Source organism: Aptenodytes forsteri, unplaced genomic scaffold, assembly GCF_000699145.1.
Source record: "Aptenodytes forsteri isolate BGI_AS27 unplaced genomic scaffold, ASM69914v1 Scaffold354, whole genome shotgun sequence".
Classification (NCBI taxonomy): domain Eukaryota; kingdom Metazoa; phylum Chordata; class Aves; order Sphenisciformes; family Spheniscidae; genus Aptenodytes; species Aptenodytes forsteri.
Genome location: NW_008795043.1, coordinates 870,715 through 897,215, shown reverse-complemented (window position 1 = coordinate 897,215; position 26,501 = coordinate 870,715). Strand labels below are relative to the sequence as shown.

The following is a 26,501-nucleotide window of genomic DNA, read 5'->3' as shown; positions in this document are numbered from 1 at the left end:
TATTTTTTCCTGTGAAAAATGTAATCATTGTAATAGAAGAAAACTAATAGATTTGATTTAATTTTACATTTACATTTCAATTAATATTTTTACAAGCTGAAATTATTTTGGAGTCAGTTTTTGGATTTTCATTCTTGAAATATAGTTCAATTTTTTTTTTTTAATAGAAACCTCTGTATTGTTGTTTGAGTAGTTACTAATTTTTTTTTTTCCTAAAGAATTTTTAATTTCTCTGAGAGGTTTATCGGTGGAAGTTATTTCTATTCCCCATGTTATTTTTAGAAGATCAGTACTTGATGTATGAAATGGAATCTTGGTGTCTGCCACAAATTAACAGCGAACAGGCTGAACTCTGGGGCATTAAAAAGTCATTATCTTTAGCTGTTGCATTTCAGCTGTACTTCAGTTCTGGAATTCAATAAAGAAATCTAATTTCATTAGCCAGTGATATCATCTCTTGTCATAGGAGCCTATTTTAAGACTGTGGCAGATTTCATGTAGAAATGACAAGTAGTCAGTCAATAATAATAATCACAAGTAGTCTATAAGCAAAGAAACAACCTTAACAAGTTAAGCTCCTACTGTGGTGTATTGTCTCTCTTGGCTTTGAACTGGACTTTTATAACACCAGTAAATGTAGCAAACAGGGTTTGAAGTCTGTTTGCATTTATACTATCTTTACAAATCTGAGCATTTTGCATACTGCAATGTTCTGTTTCAGTAGAGTTGACTCTGGAAATTTTTGTTGAGGAACTGGCAATTTAGAGCAATTAAAAATGTGCTGGAGCCAGAGCTGTCAAACCTGTGATGCTGATACGCTTGACAGAAAGATTCTGAATCAAGGAAGGGAGAGGTGTGTGCTCTTACCGGAGAAGAAAGTAGGCAGGCAGCCTCTTGGTGCAGCGCAGGGCAATGCAGGTGAAGCTCTGGTCTGTTTGCTGGGGCAGCAGAATAATGGTTGGAAGGAACCAAGGTTGATGGTGCAGCTGAAAGCAGGGAAAACTGGACACTTCACAGTTCCTCTTGAGGTGTTCTTGTTCCTCCTCCTCTGTTACTGCATACATGTCTCTGCAGCGCGCATTCATGCAAACCATTGTAGGTTCAGGGCCAGATGCTAAGGCCCTGGTAAGAGCCCTTTTGTATAACTTTGGCTGTATTACGTGAAGACGCTCATTCGGCTAATGAAGCAGATGAAGGGAATGAGAGAAGAAAGAGATGACATTGCTTGTGCTGAAAATCAGCAGTGTTGGAATACTGCCTATCCAAACAAGAAAATGTGTTTTTCCTTTTTGATTGTTTTACCTGCTTTAAAATAATATGTATATTTCATATGTGTGGTACTTCCATGGGGTGAAACATAGCAATTGTGTGAATTGATAAAACAGTTTTCTTCAAATGATTTTAAAGAAGTCTTTCTGTGTCATGCTGTGTTTTGAATTATTCTTTATGGCCCTAGGAGATATCATTAACCAAGAAGATGGCTTTCGGGGGTTTGGTTTTTTTTAGTTATATGCTTTTGACTGCTAAGGAATGACTTTTCTTTATGTCTTTAAGCCATTTCTGTAAATTTATGCCCAGATCTTTGTTCCTCAGTAGACTTCCCTTTTACAGTGAAGATGTAGAGGACTAAGAAACAGACCATATGGTAGTTTCTATAGCAATAGATTAAAAACTGTGTCTTGTCAGCTCTTGTGAGGTATGATGCAAGAATTAGTTTGGGAAGGCACAGTTTGCATGTCTTGTATTCTGGCAATTCTCTGTTATTGTAATGGTCTCTGGGACAGTTGTTAGATGGAGTTGTGAGAAGGGCTAGTTGACCTTTGTTTCAAACTCAGGCTGAGTAAACTCATTTCATCCTTTTGAATTACAGATATTCAACACTGGACTATTTGTATACTACCTTCCTAGTATGTAGGGGGCAAGATTATAGTGATAATAGTGCAGAAAGAGGCTTTAATTAAGGCAGGACTGTTTTAAACAGAGTTGAGACATCTGCTGAATCCATATTTGGGTGCCTTATTTAATAACTTGTTGTCGGTGGTATTTAGTCCAGGATTAAGACACTTACATTTTAGTGTTTACAAGTAGGTGTGTAGGTGTGTACGTGTGCACTGCATGCCTGAGCTCCTCTGTAATCAATGGGGATTGAGTCCGTCCAGCCTAGGGGGTGATTCAACTTACACTAAACTAGACATCTAGTGTCTGGTTTCACAGGTTTCAGTTCTCTAATAGGATTTTTAAAAATCTATGCCAAATGTAGATGTCTTAATCTTGAACTGAATGACTATTCCCACCCTATGACTTATAGTTAGCTTGGATTCCTGTATTACAGCATTACAAGCAAAAAGCTGAGACCTGCAGAGGAGAGTAAGGTCTGATGAACAACCCCGATGTTTGTGGAGAGTGAGGGAAAACAGTTTTACAGGATGGTGAACATGCAGCCTGTTTTACCTATGCCTTGAAGTACCCCAAACCTGTAAGGACTTGGACTATTATACAACAGCGGTGGCACACTAGTACGTGGTATGAGTGTACCACCCTGAATGTAAGTATTTCAGGTCCTCTTTCCTGGAAATGACTCTCATTACCGTAGGTGTTTCTTATTCCACGTTTGGCCAAGGCCTGGTTTGTCCTGTATCGATTATTATTTATGTTACATGGAGGCCCTATTCACAGTCCCTTACACCGCTTCTGTTGTAGAAAACTTGCAATTAAAGGCTATAAGGGTCGATGACAGGATGATAAATGTACAGGTAGGGTGGCATGGGAATAAAATTATGGGTGAAGAGAGTCCTGCCACATGTATTTGCAACCTCGGTAACATGGAAATTGCTGATAATAGTGTGTTTCCACAGATATTTGTAAATGATCAGTGATTTAAAAAGGTGATGTGCTCCTTTTGAACCCTGAAGTGTTTTCTTTTCTACTTAGATATTGAAAATCTCTTGAGAACTTGCAAGTTTTTAATGTGTGAAAGAATTATAGATATGCCACAGCACCACGTACACAGATACAGCAGACTCCTGTAAATGTCATCATGCTTGCATATGAAGTTGTACTCATTACAGAACAGCTGCATCTGTGTTGTAAGGACTTGTACAGTGGTTTCTCAGTAGACATTTGGTACAGCGTTAAACATGTAAATAAGGATTATTTGCTTTCCGAACATAGAGTAATACATTAAGTGCAAGTCTGAGGAGATGTATTTGAGGATGCGGAACTGCTTTCTTGTGATGTCTGGGCATTGTATCTTGAATAGGTTGAGCCCTCTGGAGACTACTAGGATCAGGATATATAAGAGTCCTCTTGTGCTCTTCCATTGAACTGTACTCCATTAGAGAGCAAGTGATACAAAATCTTGGAAATTTCCTTTCCTTTGGAAAGGAAAATGAGTGATTTCATACATTTGGGGCACATGCTGCCCTGGTGTAGGTGGATGCAATTCCCTGTATGTCAGTGTAGTAGCATTCAGATGTGAGGGAAGACATATGACTGAAAGAATGGAAAATATTGCAGAGAAGGCTAAGTCAATAAAATAAATTAAATGAAGACTAACAGCGTTAGCCTCTTGCTTTCTGTGTCCTAAAAGAGTTTAAGCTAAGAGCTAGGGAGGCTATTTATTAAAGGATGAAAATGGAATGTTAGCGAAATTGAATAAATTGGATGTTGTTGAGAACTTGCTTGTCTCTGGATTCACAAAAAGGCATCAAGGTCATATGCTGGGTTTAGGTAGCATTTTCCAGAAAGGAGAAATTTATACCTGTGGTGACAGAGAGAGGGAAGCAGTGATAATGCAACTTTTGCCTTTTACTGTAGGGATTGAAAGTCTTTTATGTAAGAGTCTAATATTCAACATTGAGTTTTAACACAGGTAATGATCTGGGAAGGTGCAAAGGCCACAGGTAATTCCTGACATACAAAAGAAACCTGATACTTTTAGAGTTAGTAGGAACTGGCATATTTGATGGGTAGTCTTTTAATGGATTAGGTTTGTTGTGGTGTTCTTTTAGTCTGGCTGTTCAATCAGCAAGATTAAACAGTAACCCTGGATTTACAAAAAGGCTTTTGAAACAAAGAAGAGTCAGCCTGAGAAGACATGAGTGAAGCATAAAAATTTGTAGTAGCAGGGAAAGACCTTGGAGTGGGAACAGCAGCAGTCAAAAGTTGGTGTGATGCTGCCAGAAGTACCACCAGCCTTGCAACCTCTGCTGAGGCTGGGCAGAACAGCTGCCCCGTTGGACACCACAAGGAGTCAGCATCCAGCTAGTGGGGTGACAGCACAGGGTGCCACAGTGGAGGCACACACCTGTGGGGTGCCTGTATGTGAGCCTGGGGGGCCTTTGTCACTGGTGCGTGCATGGGGACCACCCACATCTCACAGGAGGGGTGAATGCTGGTGGCCCACATGGCCTCTGAGGAGGTGGTGTGCACATAACAGTGCACACTGTGGGATTAGAGCTTTGGGGGATTAGTTATGAAGGCTATTTTGATTTGTAGGTGGCTGCCCCGTTGGACACCACAAGGAGTCAGCATCCAGCTAGTGGGGTGACAGCACAGGGTGCCACAGTGGAGGCACACACCTGTGGGGTGCCTGTATGTGAGCCTGGGGGGCCTTTGTCACTGGTGCGTGCATGGGGACCACCCACATCTCACAGGAGGGGTGAATGCTGGTGGCCCACATGGCCTCTGAGGAGGTGGTGTGCACATAACAGTGCACACTGTGGGATTAGAGCTTTGGGGGATTAGTTATGAAGGCTATTTTGAAATTTGTAGGTGTTTATTAACATCTTGTATCATCTTTTGTTCAGAAACGTAGGTGTACCCAGAATGGCTAAATAACTGCAGTTATTCAGTGGCGATGATCCGTGATGAGGCGCAGTAGAGGAGTTAATGGCGTATCTCAGCTCTCCTGGTTGGTGTTGTACTGGTTGAAACACTTCTAATAACTTGGAGTTGGTGAACCTCGAGAGATGCATCCCCGGGTACAAAAGGAGAGTGGTGTATATTCCAGCTAGCTGTGACAAGGCCTGCGGAGGATTGGAAGCTCCTCCATCCAACAGGAGTTAGCTTGGAAATTGCAGTAGTTTTCCTCTTCTTGTGCACTACCTGAATCTTGTAAACAGAGTACAGACAACAAGAGAATTTGTATCGTGGAGTCAATGGCATATGTAATAGCTAGGAGAGATACTGGTATGCTGTTCAGTGGATACACTCTCCTCCTTGGGGTTATCAAGAAAATCATAACAAGGTGAGATCTCAGAGAGAAAAGAATGAAGTACTGTCCATATATTGAAATAGTTTTTAAACATTCATATGCTAGACTTCAGTTAAGAGGAAGAAATATATAGATACTTAAAACGACACAGAAAATTCAGGAAGACAGTAATGCATTGCATGGATGGAAAATTGAATACAATTTTTGAAGAAAGAAAACGTATTAAGTATATTAAGCGTCTGACTAGCATCACCATAGATGCCTAAGTAGATAAGCAGGCTTAGCAAGAGATGGTGTGCTTTGGTGTAAATCTGATATGGGGGAGGCCTGTGCATGTGTTTGAAAGATTTTTTTGAGGTAGGCAATACTGAAATATTTCTTCATCATGATTGTCAATGTTGCACTCATTTTCTGAAGTATGGCTAGAGGCCATCTAGGATGTAAATATCAGCATAGGTTCCGTAAGATAAATTTCCTATGACGTGGATTATTGGAGAAGATAATCCCATTCTCTTTCCCCTTAAAATTCAGCATTTTTCTGAATTCCAGATTTTGGAATTTAGCATGGTTTTTGCAGTGAAAGGCACTGTGTATTACTGATTGATTGCCTCAGTCCTGTGTAAGCCAGCAGGCTCTTGTCTCTGCATAGAACCCCACTGTGTTGTTCAAGCTCCATGTGTGGGCTTTAAACCTCTCAGCTGTCTTTGAAGTAGACATTCTTTTTCATCTGTTTTACATGTGGGAAACTGTTATGTAGGCTGATAACGTGTTTTTGCTCTCTGAAAATTCAGTAAATAACGTCAGAGACTTGAGAAGCATTCCACATTGTACTTTTTTTAGCTTTAGAGTATGTTTTGTCTAAGGTAGTCTATTAACATCAAATACAAATTGCCTCAGTGGCAAGCTTAGAAAAACAATGTTGTTGTTCCATGCTGTAGCGTGAAATCCTTATCAATGTTGTCCTTACAGCCCCCTTGCATTATTTCTGTTTTGTCTTTGGATCCTTACTTATTTGATAGACCAGTCATTCACCTCCATCCTCCTGCTCTTTCATGAAGTGCAGTACCACTGCACTGGAAGGCGGTGCAGACTTCTCATTCCCTGAGGAGTTAAAAAACATACTTTCTTCCCTTTTTCTTTTAAGCTGGATTCTTTTCTGGTTTTTGCGTTTTGCTGTATTTTATGCCACAGGAACAATGTTCATGATGTGGGTGTCACTTTGCTTTGATGTTTAGCCATCCTTGAAAGCTGTTTACTGCTTCATGTGCATGAACTGTCATGAGCTCTCTCTCTTAAATAACCTGGCATCATGACAAGATATTTAAATCCACAAGTAGGTATTATTAGCTGTTTGTTTCTTTCAAGTTTTTTGCTGTATATATAGAGACACACTTTTTCCATAGTACAAAGAAAGAAGGTAGAAGTTGTATAAGATCAAAGCATCCACTATTTTTATTTTTGAATCCCTGGATGATGCACCATGGGCTAGCTGGAAATTTGATCTTTATTGACTCTGCCACCTAAGAGAAAAAAGAAAATAGGTAAAAATGAAAATAGTAATTGGAAATAGCTGCTGTGAAGCAGAGCTGTCATGAAGCAGATTGATTAAGCAGTGGCAGAGTTGCTTTATTGATTGTGAGTCCTTAGTAAATTAAAAAGAGGACCAAAAGCGTTAATCTTTTGTGTGTGTGTGACAGTGACAATGTATAACGTTCTGCCAGGATAAAGACACATATAGGAGTGTGGGAATGTTATCTATTTCAGTTAGTAACAGGCTTTTCAGAGATAAGAACAGTTTTCTTCAAAAACCCTTCTGGGTTAAATGTTCTTTACTGTTGCTTAGGTTTTTTTAAGCGTTCAGGTGCAGTTATTCTAGATAAAGGGATGAAGCATAGGAATTGCACTGATTTTCTTCAGATGTTCACAGCGGGTTCCTTAAATTTGATTCTCTGTCTGAATTGCAATGTCAAATTTGTTGTTAATAGAAAAAGTGCAAAACTTTAATATATTCTAACTGAGGATCTCTGCTTCATAAGCAGAAGTCAGTTTTGGATTTTGATTTTTTGACTCCTCCAATTACTGCTAATTACTTAATGTCATTGCCCATTTGCAAGTAAAATAATCCTTTATTTATATTTTCCTCCCCAAATCATCACTGCTTGTCATAACGATGAAATTCATTTAGAAGGGGAGCAGCCACACAGTGTGAGATGATAATACAGAAGCTTTTCCTCCATGGAAAAGTAGGGAGCAGGGACAGAGCTGGGATCCTGTGCTGGTGAGGACTAGGCTTGCCAGATGTTACGTACAATAGGTAATCTGCTTTTCAGCCTCAGATTCTGCACCATCAGAAATTTGTTTCACATATTTCTTGTTGGCTTGGCATAGCTGAAATTCAGCCAGGAGGACATGCTCTCCTCTTTTACTGTCCGCTATTTTCCTGCCACTTCTGCCTGAAAATCCAGCTACCAGGGATAGTTTTGTGGCCTCTCATTCCCAACATGCTATCTATTTATAGAGTGTTCTGAACCTCTGCTATTTTGGATGCACAGTTGTTAACAGGACAGGGTTTGAGGACCATCTTCTGCTAAGAGACTCTGGGGGGTCATGCAGTTGGTGGCGGAAAAGGAACTGGAGATGCATGAGGTAAAGCAGCGGAGAAGGCAGGGAGCTGGAGGAACTGTTTCCCACTGCTTCATATAGAGTCCCCCAGTCTGGTGTGCAGAGAGGTGAAAGGGAACGAGGTCCTCTTCCAGGGCCTGGAGGGAGATTGGAACTGGAAGTGTAGGAGACCCCATAAAGCTGGCAATCATTGACTCTTGGAGAAAGTGCTGTTTCTTGAACATCTGCAAGAACAGGGCTTTGTAGCTACTACTGACACAGAAAGAGGGACAGGGGGTTAACTGAGCCTCCAGGAAGGAATCTGGACAGTCTCATGTTCAGTTTATTCTGCCGTACTTCTGAAGAACCCAGTCTCTATCTTGTCCCCTCACACCTGTCCCCCAACAGCAGTGAGCCAGAGAGGCAAAGGACAGACTGAGATATCATCTCACCCATTTCATCCAACCACTTCACTCACCACTTCTTTTCTTTTCATGCTTTTCCTTTCCTTACTTGCTGGTCCTGATTAGTCATCCTCCTCTGGTTTCTTTGCCTTGCCAGATAGATACGTATTTTACAGAGGCTTGCACCTAGTTGTGCTCTATAGGACAGCCTCCCCATCAGATCTGTGAAGCCACTGTGTTTTCTCCTTCTTCACTCCATGCTTCTTTGAGGATACCTAGAAGAAATTGCTAAGTGCAAGGGAAGGAGTATATTAGCAAGTGGCTGCCATTCATCTATTTGTGTAGCTACTGAAGTGTTTCATAATCATTAATCAGAGCTTACAGGTAGGCTTTATTCCTGTTCTCTCAGATCTCTCTTCCACTGTCAGCCCCACTGTTTATCACCCCTGTCATTTCTTGCCTTAAATTTAGATAGCTCAACAGGAGAAGCTCTGTCACTCTATGCGGGAGGTACTACAGCATAAATAATTTTTTTCCTAAAAATGTAAATGCCATTGTATTTGCTCCAGTGTGCACAACATTAAATAGTAAATCTTGTAAGTGGTAATTTGTCGTGTTTAAAAGTCTTGTTTGTTCAGTCTCTGTCTTGCTGGTTTTTTTGTGCTGAATGACTGATCATTGCACCACTGTTTTCTTTGTTAAACGCATCTGTATGCAGAAGCAGAAGGGCTTAATTTGTTTCAATCTGGCATACTGTAGCAAGTCTGCTTTTAAATTGCGCACTTAGTAGGTTACAAATCAGGTGGCAGCACTTTCACGGTGCTAATTCTCCAGTGTAGTTGGAACCGCTGACTTGAATAGTTTTTGACCTCTTTTCTTTTTTCATAAGTCTTCTGTAACTCGTTTGGCTTGCTTAAATGACCTGCTCCGTATTTTCCACAGCAGGAGTTTCTCTCATTTGGGAAATGTAAAAGGATAATGTTCCTAGTCCAAGCAGAAGCAAAATGTAGCACTGCCATCTGGGCTGTGAAGTTGGAATAAAGCTGAAAGCATTACCTCAATATATTGCCATGGCTAGAAGCCAGGTGGCAAATGATAAAAGGATGGTCTGGTAGTTGGCATGTTAGTCAGGATCTTGGGAGACTGCATGTGCTTGTTGTGCTTCAAACCTCCAAGAACGTGGGCAGTTTGGAAATTATTTCTCTCACCTAGTACTGGGTATCTAAATGTTATGTATCTACTCTGAGTTAATTGTCTCAGCTCAATCTGCTGTGAATGGATAGGCATTTCCAGAGGGCACAGGGTCATTCCCCATCACTTAGCTCTACACTTTAGACTAGGATGAATCACTCTGTGGAGATACTTGTCTCTTGCTGCATAGACTTAACAAAAATACAGTAGCTGACTGCCTTAGCCCAGGTACCTAACTTTCAGATGCCCGAGTTACAGCAAATGAGCCCTCTCTTCCTTTTATGCAGGTGCCTTTAGTTGAGGGGTAGCAATCCTTTCCTACCTCACAGGTACACATAGAAACTAAATGGTGCTACTCTGTTCTCACAAAGAAAGCTATTAATGTGAAAAGAAAAAAAACTTTTTTTCTAGTATTTTAATTATCTATATATACACATATATTTGTGACTGCCTCAGATTTTTGAACACAGTGCTAAAAGGGAGAGATCTTAAGGACAGAGACCTAGAGGCTTTTGCATCCGTAGGAAATACGTAACTGTTTCATGGCAATATTCTGATGAACACATTGAAGAGGCAAACAAAGCTAGGACTTAAGAATGCCTGGCATGTATATGAAGCTCTGTAAGTCATGCTCATTTGTGGTGGCTGGTTTTGTTTCTTTTTAGATTGTTATGGATTTTAAACACCCTGATGGCCATACAGTGGCAATTATGCTGCCCCGACGCAGTTTATTGGTGATGGCTGGAGAATCCAGATACCTGTGGACACATGGGTATGTGTAAGAGTCCCTGCATTGCTGATAATAGAAGAATAATATATGTTGTTTGTTGGCTTTGTTAATGACATTCTGAATTTAAAATTGCTCTGAAAGAAATCAAGTCAAGTTTTATAATTAATATACAAATTCACTCCTCTGCTCAGATGCTGCTCAGGTTAAATTGAAAAAATTGGGGACTTTAGGAAGCTAATTGCCAGTCCCTGAGCTGCAGTTTCCTGCTGCTGTCACAAGTGAAGTTTTGCTTGGAAATCGCTCTCACTTATGTCTGCGGTGTGAAAGTCCTCAATGACTCTGAGCTGGCAAAGAACTGATTGTAGTGCAATTAGCTTCACCATTTCCTTTCTCTCTTTTCAGCCCACAGCTTTTCCCATTGGATTACATATGCCAAAGGCTTTAGAAAAGGGCTGGTTTAAGAGAATGACTTCCCCTGCACAGAGCGCATGAGGGTGACAAAGAGGAGTGAGGAGTCTTCCTGAGCTCTTCCCAGCTGCTTTAGGGACACTTTACTGATAAGGCTGCATTGTACTGAGCAGGTTTGGGATCCTGGAAAACAGATTTCTTGAAATATGTCTTGAGGCTTTGCTTATTGTAGAGTTTAAATACGTGCTTTTTAAATCATGCACCACTGGGAGATACTTACAATAGGAGTGCTGAAATTGGCAAAAAGGCTAAAACCTTGACGAGCTCTGAGACTGACAGTAGTGCAGTTCAGGAGAATGTGGAAACCCTCATATTGAACAGAAATGCCCATGGTGAATGTTTCTTCCTTTGTTTGACCCAAGCCATCACTGGTTACAGCAGTCAATTGGAGACACTAAGAACATTCTGTCTAAATTAAACATCCAGTCCTTTTATTGGCAGAAGATTTTCTGCCTTTTAATTTTACTGGTTAATTTGTATTATGAAGAAGGGTGAATATGAACTCCCCAATGATCTTTACATTGTTCATTTTTATAAAGCGCTTATACCACCTGTATATTCCCTCATTAACTTAAATAGTTGTACAAAGAAGCTGGTATTCCTGACGTGCATCATTATAGAAGCCCAGGGCAGCGAAGTCCTTTGGTTTTTGGTATACAAGACTGAACACTGATACCAGCATTATAAGCTGCTTATTCTGTCCTGTCCAATACTGTCAAACGTCTTTTGGAAAGGTTACCTACAACTCTGAGAACATAGTGCAGTTTCCATTTCAGTGACGTTGCTGGCCTGGGAAGCCGCGGGGCAGCCTCCAACCCTGGGCATCAGGCAGCTCCATGGAATTGGGCTGAGGCCAAGTTGGGACGTCAGGCCGTGGGTCAAGGCCCGGATCAGTGGGGCAGTGGCCGTGCACAGACACAGCTGGGGGTGCGTCTGGGCTGGGGGTTCCATTTCAGTGACGTTGCTGGCCTGGGAAGCCGCGGGGCAGCCTCCAACCCTGGGCATCAGGCAGCTCCATGGAATTGGGCTGAGGCCAAGTTGGGACGTCAGGCCGTGGGTCAAGGCCCGGATCAGTGGGGCAGTGGCCGTGCACAGACACAGCTGGGGATGCGTCTGGGGCTGTAGCTGGGGCAAGGACCAGCAAGACAGCCTCCGTTTAAAAGCAGCTCCCAGGACAAGGAGGGGTCACTCTTGCTGAGCCTTCTGGCTGTCTTCGTGACAGCTTTCTCTAAGGTCACCAGCTCTGCTCTTTCCAAGCTGGCACTGGGCAGCCAAACTGCCAGGAGGGGGAAGGATTGCACGCAGGGCAGTTGCAGTACTTGCCAGCAGGCATTCAAGTTGGGGTAGTGGACCTGCCTACTAAGAACTGGAATGAGGTTATTACTTAACTCACTTGTAACTTCAAATGATGGTTGTCTTTTGAGAACCAATGACATAAACTACATTTCAAATGAAGATCCCAGATCTTCCTACTCATGTATAAGTTATTGCTGTCCCAGTGCTCGTCCACTTTTCCTAAAAATAGTTTTTTCTGTAAAAGCAGCAGTGGGTCAAGATACTCAACTGGAGTAAGCTTTCCGTCATACTAGTGAAGCATACGATTGTAGTCAACAAGATTAATCATGCAGTGAGCAAGTGTAGTTAATTCACTTGCATACATAACGTCAGGATGTATTTAAGATCATTTATGATGCCTTTTATCTACTCCTCAGAAGTCCAAATTAGAGAGCAAAAGGTTCAATTTTGGAATTATTCTGGAAATGTTTTCAATATGTATATTTGGATGCCAGGGGAATGAGAGACTTAATTTTGACCCTGTTAACAAAGTGCACAGGAGAAGGCTTTTTGTTCTGTTCTCTCTGAAAGAGAAACATATGGTTAAGAAATAAACTATACAGTGTCATCAAGGAGAGCCAAAGATATGTGGTCTTTTTGTCTCATAGGTGAAAGTAAAATTACGGCTCTTCTGGTGAGGTTCATTTTTGATTGGGTAACCTGGCAAAACACCATTCCTGACACTGCAATAGTAAAACAACTCTGTGCCAAGCAAGACGATGTGCAGCATTTTATTTTTGATATTGGGAAGCCTGTTTTTAGCCCAGCCTTTGTCTAGAGTTCTTGCTTGTAGTATAGGCAAAAGCAAATTATGTAGGTTGAAACTAGAACCCTGAAAAAGAAGACATTTCTGAAAATATTAGCTGCTATGCTTAGCTTATTGCTGCAGGTACAAAAGAAAATAAAATAGAAAATCTGCAAACTCAGGATTTGAAGTTCTCCTGTCCATGGAGTCTTGGGCATCTTCAGCTGATTATTTCATCATAGCTTCATTATCTGCCATGAACAAGACAGTTCTTTATTAGAGCCCATCATTTCCATGGCTGCCTTTGGGAGATTTCCATTCTCGGGGCTGCTCCATGTCTCCTTTTTGCAACATCTAGATGGAGCACCAATGTGCCACTTCCTGATTTCCAGACAGAAAAGACCTGCGCTCTTTTTCCCTGTGACTCAATTAGAGATCAGCTTCCCTGTGGTAGGAAAGATGGCATACAGCAAAGTACGGGAATGCTGATCAGGCTGCAGGCTGCCTTCTCAGCATTCGGATCGTTCTCCTTGGTTAAGTGCAGGCACTGGTCAACAGTTTCCTGTGACCTGCAAAAAAGTTCCAATGGAAATTTGAGATAAGACTGAATGCTCTGCTTTATTAAAAGATGTAAGACACTTTTTTTCCCCTCCTTTTGGCTCAACCTGTGAGGGGTTAAACTCAGCTAACCAATATGGAAGTCAGTTTTATACTGAGAGCTTGTCCTGCTGGGAGTCAAGTACTTTGAAGTCAGCAGCTCTGAAGGGGCTTCACTGAGAGGCCAATTCCTTAGAGATTATTATTTTTTTTTCTTGAGGAAATTTCTGCATTAATCTCCTTGATGACTAAGTTCAGCAAGTGTTTCAGTGTGACACTAACAGCTTTGAAGTGCTAAGCTATTTCCCTGAAGGGTTTCATTTTGTTCCAAGAGTATCTACTTTTTCCCATGTGCAAGTGATGGGAAACCACATGTGGGTGCAGCTGTTTCTCTTCTCTCGTGTTGTGTCTCACATTTTACTTCCTCATTTTCCTCTTCTCAACTTTAAGAGAGATCCATTTGTAGAGCTATTAAAAAGTCTTGATTTTAGTACTTTTTCATAATGCAAGTCTCTTCATAACATTATTTGAAACTTTTGTCGCTCCAAAAAAGTTGCAAATCACTTTCATTTTATGAATTTTGTCCTTGCAAAAATTTTTTTTTTTCCATTAATATCAGTGCCAAATCCAGAAGTAGCTTAAGCTCTGCTCCCAGTTTGCTTGATTGACAGATTTTGGTCAAGAAAGAAGATCTGCAGCAGAGTTTCTCCCTTTAGGCATTTTAGCAAATCTCCCAAGTGCTACTTCTTTGCATCTTCTGTTGTCAATAAATGGAAAAGCAATTCTGTTGCAAAACAGAATTCATTGGAGAGGCCTGTTTGTAATAAAACACTTCAATCTGCTAATATAGAGCTTAGCCAGTGCTATACTTTTATGCCCATAGCCACCGTTTTTGCTAGTGTATTTATCTTTAACAAATATATCTTAGATAAAGTCCTAGAAAAATAAACAATCAAACTTTATGGAAGGAAAGGAAGGGAGGAAAGGGAAACATAATTACTTGCAATTAAATAACACTTTAATTAACGTCATTACGTTATGTGTTAGCACCTCTTTTTTTTCTCTGAAATTGAGTAAGTTGAAAACTTGAGAAGCAGCAGTACATTAAATAGCATGCTGTAATCACACTTGTTACAGTATTTAAGAAGTGCCTTCTTATAAAGATGGATTGTTTTTTTTCTGATGCAAATTATTCTTTTATTTTGTGTTACTTTGTTTTAGGATTACACCCCGAAAATATGATGTCATTCAAGCATCTGAGCTTGGGCAGAAAGTTGGAACAATCACTGCTGATGTTGGAGATTTAACACAAATAGCATGCTGTAATCATACTTTTTACAGTATTTAAGAAGTGCCTTCTTATAAAGATGGATTGTTTTTTTTCTGATGCAAATTATTCTTTTATTTTGTGTTACTTTGTTTTAGGATTACACCCCGAAAATATGATGTCATTCAAGCATCTGAGCTTGGGCAGAAAGTTGGAACAATCACTGCTGATGTTGGAGATTTAACACTAAATCGAAGGGAAACAAGGACATCATTTACATTCAGGAAAGTGAGGAGAAGCCCTTGCAATTGCAGTAAGTGTCTTGAGGTGATCTTCAAGTCAAAATTGTTATTTATCACCAATATATAAGTATTTTTTTTTGAGCAAACCAGTTTATCCTTTTGGGTAGTTTTGGCAGTCCTGGTAGCTGTTCCTGAATGGCTCAGGGTTAGGCATACTACATGGCTTGAATTGGCTGCATCCGTTTGGCTGCTGTAGTTTCTCTATACAGGAAGGCATTTGGCTTGCTCTAGTGCCAGCCAAGTAATCTGTAACCTTGCATTTCATTGGGACTTCAAGTGCCGGAATAATGTACCAGAATAGAAGTAGCTACTATTCTTCAGGTTCCCATCAGTTTTTGTTGGTTTTTTTTATTTGAAGAGGGCTGTAATTTTGTGAAAACAAGTACATTAGAGAAGGAGAAGCAGTCAGAGCTGCAGTGATAGAGCCATGTAAGTGCCTTAGGGCAGTACAGATAATAATAGATAGGTGGCTCAACAATTACATGGAATTGAAATCCATTTGTGCCCTCAGAACACAATTTCAGAGGCTGAATTGCAGTGATGTCATGATTTTTGATATTAGGGGCACTGTCTCAGTTTTGAAAACATAAACCTCATTAACGTAGCAGGTTGAATGATCACTGCAAATGGCCTCTGGTACACGTGGGCAGGTTGCTTGTTTTAAAGTCATCAAACACTTCTGCAGTTTGGCCTGCATTTCAGTTTTAAAAGGTAAAGAAGGAATGAAGCATTTTTTGCATTTTAATATTTCATTTTTAATTTTATTTTGCTAAATAAGTTTAACCAACAAGGAATGACTTTAAAAAATTTTATTCTTTGTGTATCTGTTGCTGTATCTAGTTTACCCATCTGTCTGTGACAGCCAGAAAGGACAGCAAAGTCAGGTACAACCTTCATTTCCCCACAATGAGATGGAGGCCTCAAAGCTGGAGCAAGAATATGTACACAAGGTGTATGAAGAGATTGCCACACACTTCAGCAGTACCAGGCATAGCCCATGGCCCCGAATTGTAGAGTTTCTCAGCTCACTACCAAAAGGGTCAATAGTGGCTGATGTTGGTTGTGGTAATGGGAAATATCTAGGCATCAACAAGGATTTATACATGGTAAGTAGTAGCCACTGTCACTTGTTTTCATTGGTACTAGTGTTTATTCCATTGTGCAGCTGTAGCATGTTTGAGCTTCAGTTGTGGGAAGAGTGCCAAGAACAGAAAGCTATTTCCTGATCCAAGATCAATTACCAATTGTGTTAGGTTTCCACATCCATTCACTATGTGCATTACCCTTCTCTTTTTTCAAAGCCACTTTTGCTTTGCAAGTCAAAATATGTTAATAAAAAAAATAGTAATGGGTGCAGTGGATTGAAAAATTGTAATGGATGCTTTAGCTTTTGTTGTTTTGAATAAGCTTAACAAAAGGGAAAATGGTTGGGCAGTTTGAATGCTTCCAACAAGTTTTTCACTTGGCTGGTGGGTGGGGAATTCAATGTACATGTCCCTGAAATCTTCATGGGCAGTACCACTTTTCATATATCCTTTTCACTTGCCTTTGGCTTGGTGGCATGGCTCATTTGTGAATGATGTCATGTTTGGCTGTCCCACCTCTGACTCTGTGCATAGGCCCAGTAAATATGCCAACATAAAATTCGTGGGGGAGTCTCAACTTCAACACAGATTTCTGGCCTTTCTCTCACACCATTTTCTTCACTTTTAGACAGTTTTGACATCATTCTTGCTGATGTTCTCATCACCTTCCCTGTCTCACAGTCTGTACTTAGCCCAGTTGTACTTCTCTCCCTTCTTATCAGGGAGACATGAAGCACATAAAAACCATCTCTTGGTTCATATTTGTATTGCGAATATTTCAAAGACTTTTTTGCAAGGGTCAAACTTCCTGTTGTTTTTACCCAAAAGAAATCTTTCTGAGAGGTGTGCATTATGCTATGTGCTCTCCCCTATTCCAGAGTTGTCTGATTCTTTCATGTGTTTGTACTGTGAAACACTTTGAAATCTATCAGGCTTGAAAACTTCTATGTAAGGCAAAACATTCATTATTAATAATAAAAGTCAGACTTGTTTGTCTGTTTCAGGAGTTTCTGTCCTGCTATTTATATTCAGCTTTAAAACATAAGTTGTTATTTACAGCCTTGTCTGTATTTGTAATGGATTTATTTCCATTACTGTTCTTATAAGCTAGAACAAAATCAACTGATTTATAAGTAGGCATGTTTATGCCTGACTGCTGTAGCCTGAAAATAATTATTAATGTTCAGTACATTTCAGTCTTTCACTCCTGACTCCTGTAAGAAAAATCAGCAAACCTAACTAGAGAGGAGAAAAGTTTATCAGGGTACCATGAAGGTCACCTGGTCCTAGAATGAATTTGGTAAATTGCTGTTGTGTAGGTTTGTGGAAGGCTTTTAAGGCGAAATCTCTGCAAGATGCTGTGTTGAGAAATTGCCATCACCGGTCTGTTTTCTGGAGCCCACAGTTAACCAACTAAGGGAAAGAAAGATCACGTATCTACTGGCAGTCAGATGAAAGCCAGCCCCTCTCCTCTGTCACTTCAGGAGTTACCTCATTTCATATGTGCCTGCAGGAGAAATCCAAAACGTGAAAAATAACAGTGAAAGGGAGGAAGCTTTTAAAGAAGCAGTTGAGACAGTTGAAAAACAGAATATGGGAATTGCTTCATTCAGTTGGCCTCCCTTGACATTTTATTTTCTACTGGTGACTAGTTCTTCTTGGTTGGAGCTAGACTCTAGACTTTATATTTGTGTATTTTCATCTGCAAGCTAGCACAGAGTCTCAGGAGGATGGATGTGACTTCTTTCTACTATATTTATTTTTATATGTCAGCCAAAGTATGGTTAAAGAAAAACCGGTGTATATCGTGTTTACAGATTTTTTTTTTTTTTTTTAAACTTTTGACAAGGAATCTCAAAAAGACTAAGAGAACTAAATTATCGTAGGTGAGAGGAACGGTGTGGTGTTATACTGGTTTGGAGACAAAGGAAGGTAGGACTGTTGGATGTCATTCAGTACTCATGACACACCAGTGGGTGTCACTTAGATCACCTAGCATGGATATGAGTGGTTGCTGCTAGTGGGGACAATGAGATGATCCAAGGGGACCTGATGGTTTGGGAGCAGGTTAAACTGCAGCAATCTGTTTTCTGCTGAGAAGACAGAATACTTCAGGCACATGTGGTGCCATTTATCAGATGGAACTTACCGTCACAAAATGCCACAAAGCCAAGCGCTGAGCAGCAGTCATAAGGATTGGGTCAAATTCTTCTAAGAGACATAAGATCACTTTGTTCATAGGTAATACAAATCCTCGTTCTTTGACCTGAAGGAAAGTGCCAGTAGACAGGACTTAGCAAGACATTTTTCTTATGGTAAGCTTTTTAGACAGTGAACTGTCCTGATGACTTTTTTGTGCGTCTTCCTCTAAAGCAACTGGTAATGGCTATTATTTGAAGCAAGGTACTACTTTAAATACTTTGCTATTTCTGTGACTGCAGAAGCGACTGACGTCCATTCTTTATTTTGTGGATTCTGATTTGTGGGGAATCAGTACTCATTTATTCCTTAATGGGAAATCAGTACTTATATATTACTTAATGGGATTTTTACCTCTGTTCCCTTGCCGTACTGTTCTATAGGAAGTACTGTAGAACAAGCGTCAGTGATGTATCAGTATTATTACCGGTAGCCCGTCTCCTTCGTATGGTGACTGTGCTGGATGAGTCAGCCTGTTCAACCGTTCTTTTTGTCTGAGGGAGAAAGGAGCACTTTTCGTTGTCCCCCTGGATTCTTATTTGGGCTCAACAGAAAGGTCTGATGATACAGGGCTGTTTCTCATATTGTGTTACTTCCATTTACCACAGGTTGGGCATGGATCCAAGGGTGAGGGGTTAAAGAATATGTTTTGTGTATCAGGTGCATCACTGGGATAAGGAGAGTGCTCTCTAGATGCAGGGCATCAGTTTCCTCCCTCATTTACTCCTCTTGACTTGGGGGCATAAAATCCAGGCAGAAACATAATAAATTGCTGCAGCCTTTCCTTTACAGCAATTGCTGTGGCTCTTGGTAAGTTTTTATGCACAGCGCACTGGAGCTCTTAGCCTAAGTCCTGTTGGGAAAGAAGCAATGAAGCAGTGCTGTGAAATTAGGAGTTATTTAGGAGTTGAGTAGAGCACTGTCAGTACAGCCATGTAGCTTGGTGTGTTTTGACTCAGAAATACTGAAAACCTGAGGCAAGCGCTTTCTGAAGGCAAGCGATGTGCTATAAAGGCTACTGTCCATTTTTAGGTGGGATACCTTAAGTAGCAACGCTAATAGTAGATCAAAGCTAAGGTAGCTCGCTTGATGGTTTTAATCTTCAGGCACTGTCTGAAAGTGTCTCCACTGTGGCCTGTGCTATTGTATTTGCTTCAGTTTCTTTGGATGACTAGGTATAGCCTTATCTACTTGAATATGGTTGTATGACAATGAGTGCATTGAAACATAAACTGTATAAATGTATATATACATAAAACGTATAAAAGAGTGATTTTGCCAGGGTGTGGGGAAGAGAGAGGGTGAAGATTTGCTGCGGTATGGTTGCATAAAGGTGGATTTTAGTTACGGCTGGGTCCATGTTGATTGAGAACAGATTCCTGTCGGAAGGACTTAGTAGTGGGTAAAGGCAGGAAGGACAAAACTGACTTGCAAAAGTATATTTGGAGCCAGTTCGCTGTATTTTAGTGGTCAGAGGGCGAGGCAGAGGAACCTTTCCTGCCCTTTTGTCTCAATGAGTAGGAATCATTAACAGGAGATCTGGGATGAAGAGAGCTCAGAAGGAACTGGGCAACAGCAGCACAAAAACAGAATGAACGCTGAACTGCTCAACTTGGTTCTGATGCTTTGTCATTGAGAAATGAACTTCATGTTTTAGACATAGCACTTTGTTTCCACAGACACCCTGACTGTACGCAATGGAAAACCAAAACACTACATGAAAGGAATGCTAAAGGCCTGACTCAGACCAACTGGAGCAAGGAGATTTGTCTGTCTTGCTGTAGCTGTGCTGGTGTCTCTTTTTCTGCATACGTCTATTTGCTGGAATGTAATTTGGTTCCTCGAGGCTCTCATGCTATCAGTTGTAGCTGAGGTGTTTCTCCGGGGAGCCACATGATTCCATTCGGCGGCTGGATTTCAGAATTAGATGTCGTTTTCTTCATCAGTTTCTAATGTGCTGAATCAATGAGGTTTCCAGATACTTAAATGAACTAATTCTACCAGGTAGAGTTAGTTATAATGAGATAACATAGAAAGAAAATACATAATGGTGGGCAACATCAAACTGTCTTTACCTATCTTTATTTAAGCTTGCAACAAGATTTCTCTCTTGCAGATTTGCAGCACCATTACAAAGCAAGCTATTTATTTAGTGTCCTTTGCTCCCTAATGATCTATTCTAAACCACTGCATTAAGTAGCTTTTATAAAATTTAGTTTAGCTACTCCTGGCTAAAACGGTGGGGGTGAAGGTGCCTGGGGAATGCAAAGGAGCAGGATGGGATATCTGCCTGTGTTATCCCATTCCCAGGAAGCAAGACAGAGCTGATGCAAACTCAGACAAATCACAGGTGTTACATTTGTTTCTCCCTTCCCTTATCTGCTTTTATCTTCGTCTTTTTTGATACTTCATTAGTCTAAAGGTTTGTGTTATCCAGCGTGCCCTAAAGAGAGGGTGCTGTATGCCAGAACGACAACATGCTTTTGCCTCTTTTGTAAGTTTTGTGTTTGCTGGGGTTCTAGTTGTGGAGTTACAGGCCTCCATACTAATACAGATTTCCTGGCTTAAAACAAGAGTTGGATGCAGTTAGTGTTTATTCATATACAATGAAAATCAGTGCCTGAAATCCCTCTTAAAAATGTAGGTGGATTCTGAGCCCCAGTACATAGGTGTCAGTGGCCACTCTGGAGCTCCTGTGAGCCATTGTCCACATCACAAAAAGCAGTGAAGAGAGGGGTGGAGGTACCTGCTGAAAAGGCAGGGATGTGGGAACGGCTGCCTGGAGTAAAATCTGAGAAACCTGAGAAGCCAGCCTCCTTTGGGGAAATACTAAAAGGTGTAGAGCAACTTGCTGAGAGGTGGACTCGCTAAGAGATAGATTCAGCTGAACAGTCAGCCATGCTATTTGAGATATATATGAGAAATTGCAGGGTTTGAGCAAGGAATTTGATTTGGAAAATGGGGAAAACAGGTATAAGAAATGATTGAGAAGACTCACAGATAATAAGAAATAGGGAACCTTAAAAATGTATACAACTTGGCTCAGCAAGAGATGTACTGGATTCTGTTGGTTTTGGACACTGAACTAATAGTAATTAGTCTACCTTTCTTCACTCTTCTAGAGGAGATGTCAGCAAGGACAGTATTGTGTGCTGAGCATCAAAATTAGAGATATGAACTGGCAAAAATTAAAGCATTCCAGTTATATTTTGAGATTTTTTTAAAATGTTTTGATTATATGCTTAATTAGAGAGAAAAATAAACCTGTTCTAAATTAAAACATTCCTTTGAACTGTTTTCTGTAAATGAAGCTTCATCACATCAAAGCTTCTGTGTGCTTCAGAATGTAGAAATCGGTTAGTAACGGAACTGGGAAAAGTTGAGTTTGGGGTCTCTGCCCCTTGCTGTAAATGTTTTCTATACTCATAAAAATCACAGGCTCACTTTCCAGCAGTTAACTGGCATTGCACCACTGGAGTTACTTGCTTTTTGCTAGCTTACTGTTTTCTAAGGGACTGAAACTGATGTATTTTGGTTTTTAATGAACGCATGTTTCTTGTAAGCTAGAAAATGCAGGAATGTGGTGATTGTAATTCTTTTAAAATATCATGCAGAGATAATTCTAGTAAGGATGCTAAATTTGCTTAGCTCCAGCACCAGGCATATGTGTGGTGACTCCCTGTGTTGAGCATTTATGCATATATATGTAGCACCTCTTACAATATTTACATTTAAGACAACTTAAAGTTTTAGCCTAATATACCTATTTTAGAGCAGTTGTGCATTCAAAGTGATCCACTTCAAGGTCTCCATTTTCATTGCGAAACAGAATCTTTTTGCTTTGGATGTAGATTCACTTTAATAAGTATGACAATAGAAGTAAGCCTGACTTCGTAATTATTTGATATAATTTAGATGCAAATGAGGACTTCACATTCTGGCAGTCACGCCTTTGTTCTCATTCTCAGTTCATTGGATTTCATTAACATACAGTGTAGTCCTTTTCAAGGTTATTTTGGGAGGGGAGGATTGAGTTCCATTATCCAGCCCGTTTTTACTATAGATGTGCAGGGCCAAAGCAATTCTTTCTGGGAAAGGTTGTTGTCAGTGGAAGTTGCAAGTATTCTTTCCCCTCCTTCTGCCAGCAGTGAATTTAGTTCTTTGAGTTTTATTAAATGCCGCATGCTAATGTCTTAATTGCAGAAGTAGTTGAAGGCACTGGTAATGAGGCATGGAATCTCTAACATGCAGGTTGTCAGCTAAATCCATTCCATGATGAGAGTAATTTAAAGACACTTCAGTTGGCTTCCAGTGTGCAATGATGGGGATTTGTTTCCTTCCAAGTAAACAGGAGTTTCCTTTTTTTATTCATAAATAACACTATTCACTCAGTGCTTCAGTAAACGCGGAGACGAGGCCAAGGAATAAATAGGAAGAAAGCGATGCTAAGATTGATCTTTTCAGGTCTGTTTAGAGCTAATTGGCAGGACAATATGTACATACTCATAGTACTGTTTTTGTGGAAGATTATCTTGGGTTGTCAGGTTGGCATTTTCACAACTGTTTCATTTACTTTGGACCAAAAGTCAGGGACCTGAGTAGAAAGCAGCTCACCTGGAAGCTTTCAGGACATATGAATGGAACAGAATCCTGGTTTTCTTCAAAACTGTGATGGTAGACTGAACGGTAAGATGATTTGAACCAATAAAATGAAAAGTTATGATGGAAAATAAATGTATTTTCATTAATCACTGCAAAAGAGATTTTTAATTTTAGCAGTACTGTTGTCTCTGCTGGGTTGATTAACCAGAACAAGTTGTTTGCTATTCTTGCATCAAGGATGGTTTAGGATTCTTTCTGTATCAAATGCAATAAACACTGTCAGCAGTAATTATTTAGGATTCTGAATCTGTTCTCTGCTATCTACTTGTTGCTGATCACTGAAAACAAAAATAAATTTAATATTCTCATGCAAGCTGAATTTGATACATGACTTCGTAGCACGGCTTTGGTTTAAGTATTCAGTGTGCGTGGCAGTCATGAAAATGAGGGTGGTGCATGCCTTGTTCTATTTGTTCTTTCAGAAGGGTCTTGATCAGTTTGGATTTATTGGTTTTTATGCAAGCACATAAGAAACCCTCTTCTAGATGCTTTTTCTTACCATCTTTGACCTGGACACTGGGCAAGGTTCAAAGGGGAAAAAAAGAAACCTTTTATGAGGTGTCCTGAAATGGTTTCTAGGGGTCACTTCATTTAGACTGTGCAGAACTTTGGAAAATTATGTTGTGCTTAAATTTTTGTGGATTGTGATACTGAGGGTGAAGAGGGCTGTACCTGAGCACTTCCTTACTTATACTGAAATGATGAAACCTGGGTGATTAGTGAAGCTGCGCGACATACGTCAGTGATGCCACCAAAGTCACCAGACTGTCGTTTACGCTTGTAGATTCAGCTTTTGTGAGTTCAGTGTTTGGCTGCTTCAAATGTTGTCAGGTTACAAATGGCAATGGAAAGGAAAGGGAGAAACTGAGGTTAGGTCACTTCTCATTTTGCTGGTTTCAAGATACTTTTAAGAGCCAGTTTTGAGGAAAAGTTAGGCTGAAACCTGTTCTGTCTTAAGCTGGTTCAAAATCAGGGTGCTATAATGAGCTGTCTAATATCCAGTCTGCCATCTTTGTTTTAAGTAGGCATCAGGTTTTTTTTCTTTTTGTCTGTATGTGGGAACCATATATTCCTCTTACTTAAGGCTATTTTCTCATACTCGCTCTCATTTTTATTTTAAACTAAAATATATTAGCTCAGTAGGAGACTGTGATGACTCGATTACTGTAAGCATCAAGTGAAAATCATTTTCCAGTCTTGTAATTATCCTCTTATGAAAAGCTTAACGAAACACTTTCTGTTACAGGTTGGCTGTGATCGCAGCAAAAACCTGGTGGATATTTGTGGAGAAAAAAATTTCCAGGCTTTTGTCTGTGATGCCCTGTCGGTGCCAATCCGCAGTGGTTCTTGTGATGCCTGCATCTCTATTGCTGTAATCCACCATTTCTCAACAGCGGTAAGTCACCCCTCTCTGTGCTCCCCTGTACTGCTGTATTGCTGTGCAGAGCTACTAATATTACAAAAAACTGCTAGTTGGGGCTCATGGAAGCAAAAGGGAAGAACGAAATGGGGGGAAATCGAAGGTTTGCACTTGGTGTAAGCAGTTGTCAGAGCAGAGTTAAGCTGTTGTCCTGCTGCTGCTTCTTAAACTTTCTCTCCATGTTCTCCCTCTGCTTGTCAGATGCCCTTGCTCCTCCTGGCACTTTGATCTAAGTGTTTGTGTTTGATTTTCGTCTGCGTACAATTAATGACACTGGAGAAGGGGGCTGTGCTTTGGGAGTCAAGAGATGTGTTACTTCCTGGCTCAGATCTTGAGCAGATCTCATGGTTTTTTTCTCTGTGCCTTCATTGTCCATCTGCAAACAACAACAGGGACACTACTCGCTCGTCTGCCATGTCTCTGGGCTGTGTAAGCTTCTCCTGGCAGGAACTGTGCGATTGTAACAAGCTTCTAGACCATGGAGCCTTAATCTGAGGTGGGGCCTAAGGGAATGTTTCCAAATGCAATATAAAAAGTAGGAAGAAGTCTGTTTTGGAGAAGGCTGACATATCTGCTCGGGTGGTCAGAGGACCTGTGTTTAAGCCATAAATCTGACTACTTCAGCTGCAAACTTAGGGTGTGTATCATCAGGTATGGTAGATCCGAATCTGGGATTTTAGATATTGAACAGCCTTCTTGAAGAGGCCTGTGTCATTTCCAGCTGGGCTGATATGTCCAAGAAATCCTGCTTAGCACAGCACTGTTTTCAAGTGGAAAGAGAATTGTGTTCAGGAAAATGTCTTGGCTTGCGCATAGTGATGGGCTATATTATGAATGAAAATGAATAGTGGAAAAAATTCCTCTGATTTTTATTGTATCCTGGGGGGGGGACAGTAAGGAGGAACTGCTGCCATTCCATTCTCCTGTCTTTCTGTTTATATACTAGCTTCATACTTTTGTTTTTCCTTTATAGGAGAGGAGACTGGCTACTATCCGTGAACTAGCTCGGCTTCTAAGGCCTGGTGGAATGGCACTCATTTATGTTTGGGCGATGGAACAAGAATACAAAAACCAGAAGTCTAAATACCTTAAGGAAAAGAATGGTAGTAAGGACAAGGAGGAGGAAATCAATACTGGCATGGCCCAGAGACCCAGGCTTAGTGATCAAATGCCTCATAGCAGCAGCCAAGACTCAGCATATTCTGACCGACTCTTTAACGACTCGAAGGACGAAGGCAGTGATGCAAAGCCAGTCGCAGACTCTAGACTGCCCGTTCACACTAACCGAACCTCCTTTCACTCTCAAGATTTGCTGGTTCCCTGGCACCTGAAAGGTGGCACTAAAAAGAAAGGGGAAAGTGTTGATACAGTGTCATTTCCAGCTGGCTCTAAGGAATCGCAAGAACTCAGCCCTGTTTTCCACCGTTATTACCATGTGTTCTCTGAAGGGGAACTGGAAGCAGCATGCAGATCCCTGGATTGTGTGAGGGTTCAAAACAGTTACTATGATCAGGGAAACTGGTGTGTGGTTCTAGAAAAGTTGTAGCCTGTGGTGTTTCCTCCGCTACCTGTGGTGTTTTGTTTGTTTTTTACAGTGTGAAAGGTATTTTTAATGCAGGTTGCAGCTATTACCTCTTTTAAAATGGCAGAATAAAGATTGTTTATTGAGTTAATAACAGTAACTAGCACTGTGTGCGTACATTAACAAAATAATGGCCAAACTCAGATACTACCTCGGCAGAGTGTTTATTTTACTTTTGTGAATTACAGTGAAGAGGATTAAGTGGGGAAAATACTGGCCATGGAAATCAGTAAGGCCATTGTTGAGCTTTTCAAGACAAAGGGCCTGGTTCTCCCTTCTCTTACACCAGTTTATGCTGGTGTAGCTGTAGTGGCCTCCCTACAGCCCACAGCTAATTGGAATGGAGCTCTGGGCAGCAAAGGTAAAGCTGTTTGCTGTTGTCGTGGTTTAACCTCAGCCGGCAACTAAGCACCACGCAGCCGCTTGCTCACTCCCCCCCGGTGGGATGGGGGAGAGAATCGGAAGGGTAAAAGTGAGGAAACTCATGGGTTGAGATAAAGGCAGTTTAATAGGTAAAGCAAAAGCCACACACGCAAGCAAAGCAAAACAAGGAATTCATTCACTACTTCCCATGGGCAGGCAGGTGTTCAGCCATCTCCAGGAAAGCAGGGCTCCATCACGCGTAACGGTTACTTGGGAAGACAAACACCATCACTCCAAACGTCCCCCCCTTCCTTCTTCTTCCCCCAGCTTTATAT

At 40.7% G+C, this 26,501-nt stretch overlaps 1 protein-coding gene across 1 annotated transcript in view; it reads left to right on the top strand.

Moving 5' to 3' along the window:
* Positions 1-25,892, top strand: part of ALKBH8 (alkB homolog 8, tRNA methyltransferase) — a 46,046-nt gene extending 20,154 nt beyond the window's left edge. Inside the window, exons 7-11 of the mRNA XM_009276953.2 lie at positions 10,077-10,183; positions 14,712-14,866; positions 15,696-15,961; positions 24,048-24,197; positions 25,195-25,892. Of these exons, the coding sequence (XP_009275228.1) occupies positions 10,077-10,183; positions 14,712-14,866; positions 15,696-15,961; positions 24,048-24,197; positions 25,195-25,767 (1,251 nt within the window). The 3' untranslated portion in view covers positions 25,768-25,892. The remainder of the gene's footprint in view (positions 1-10,076; positions 10,184-14,711; positions 14,867-15,695; positions 15,962-24,047; positions 24,198-25,194) is intronic.
* The last annotated feature ends 609 nt before the right edge of the window (positions 25,893-26,501 follow it).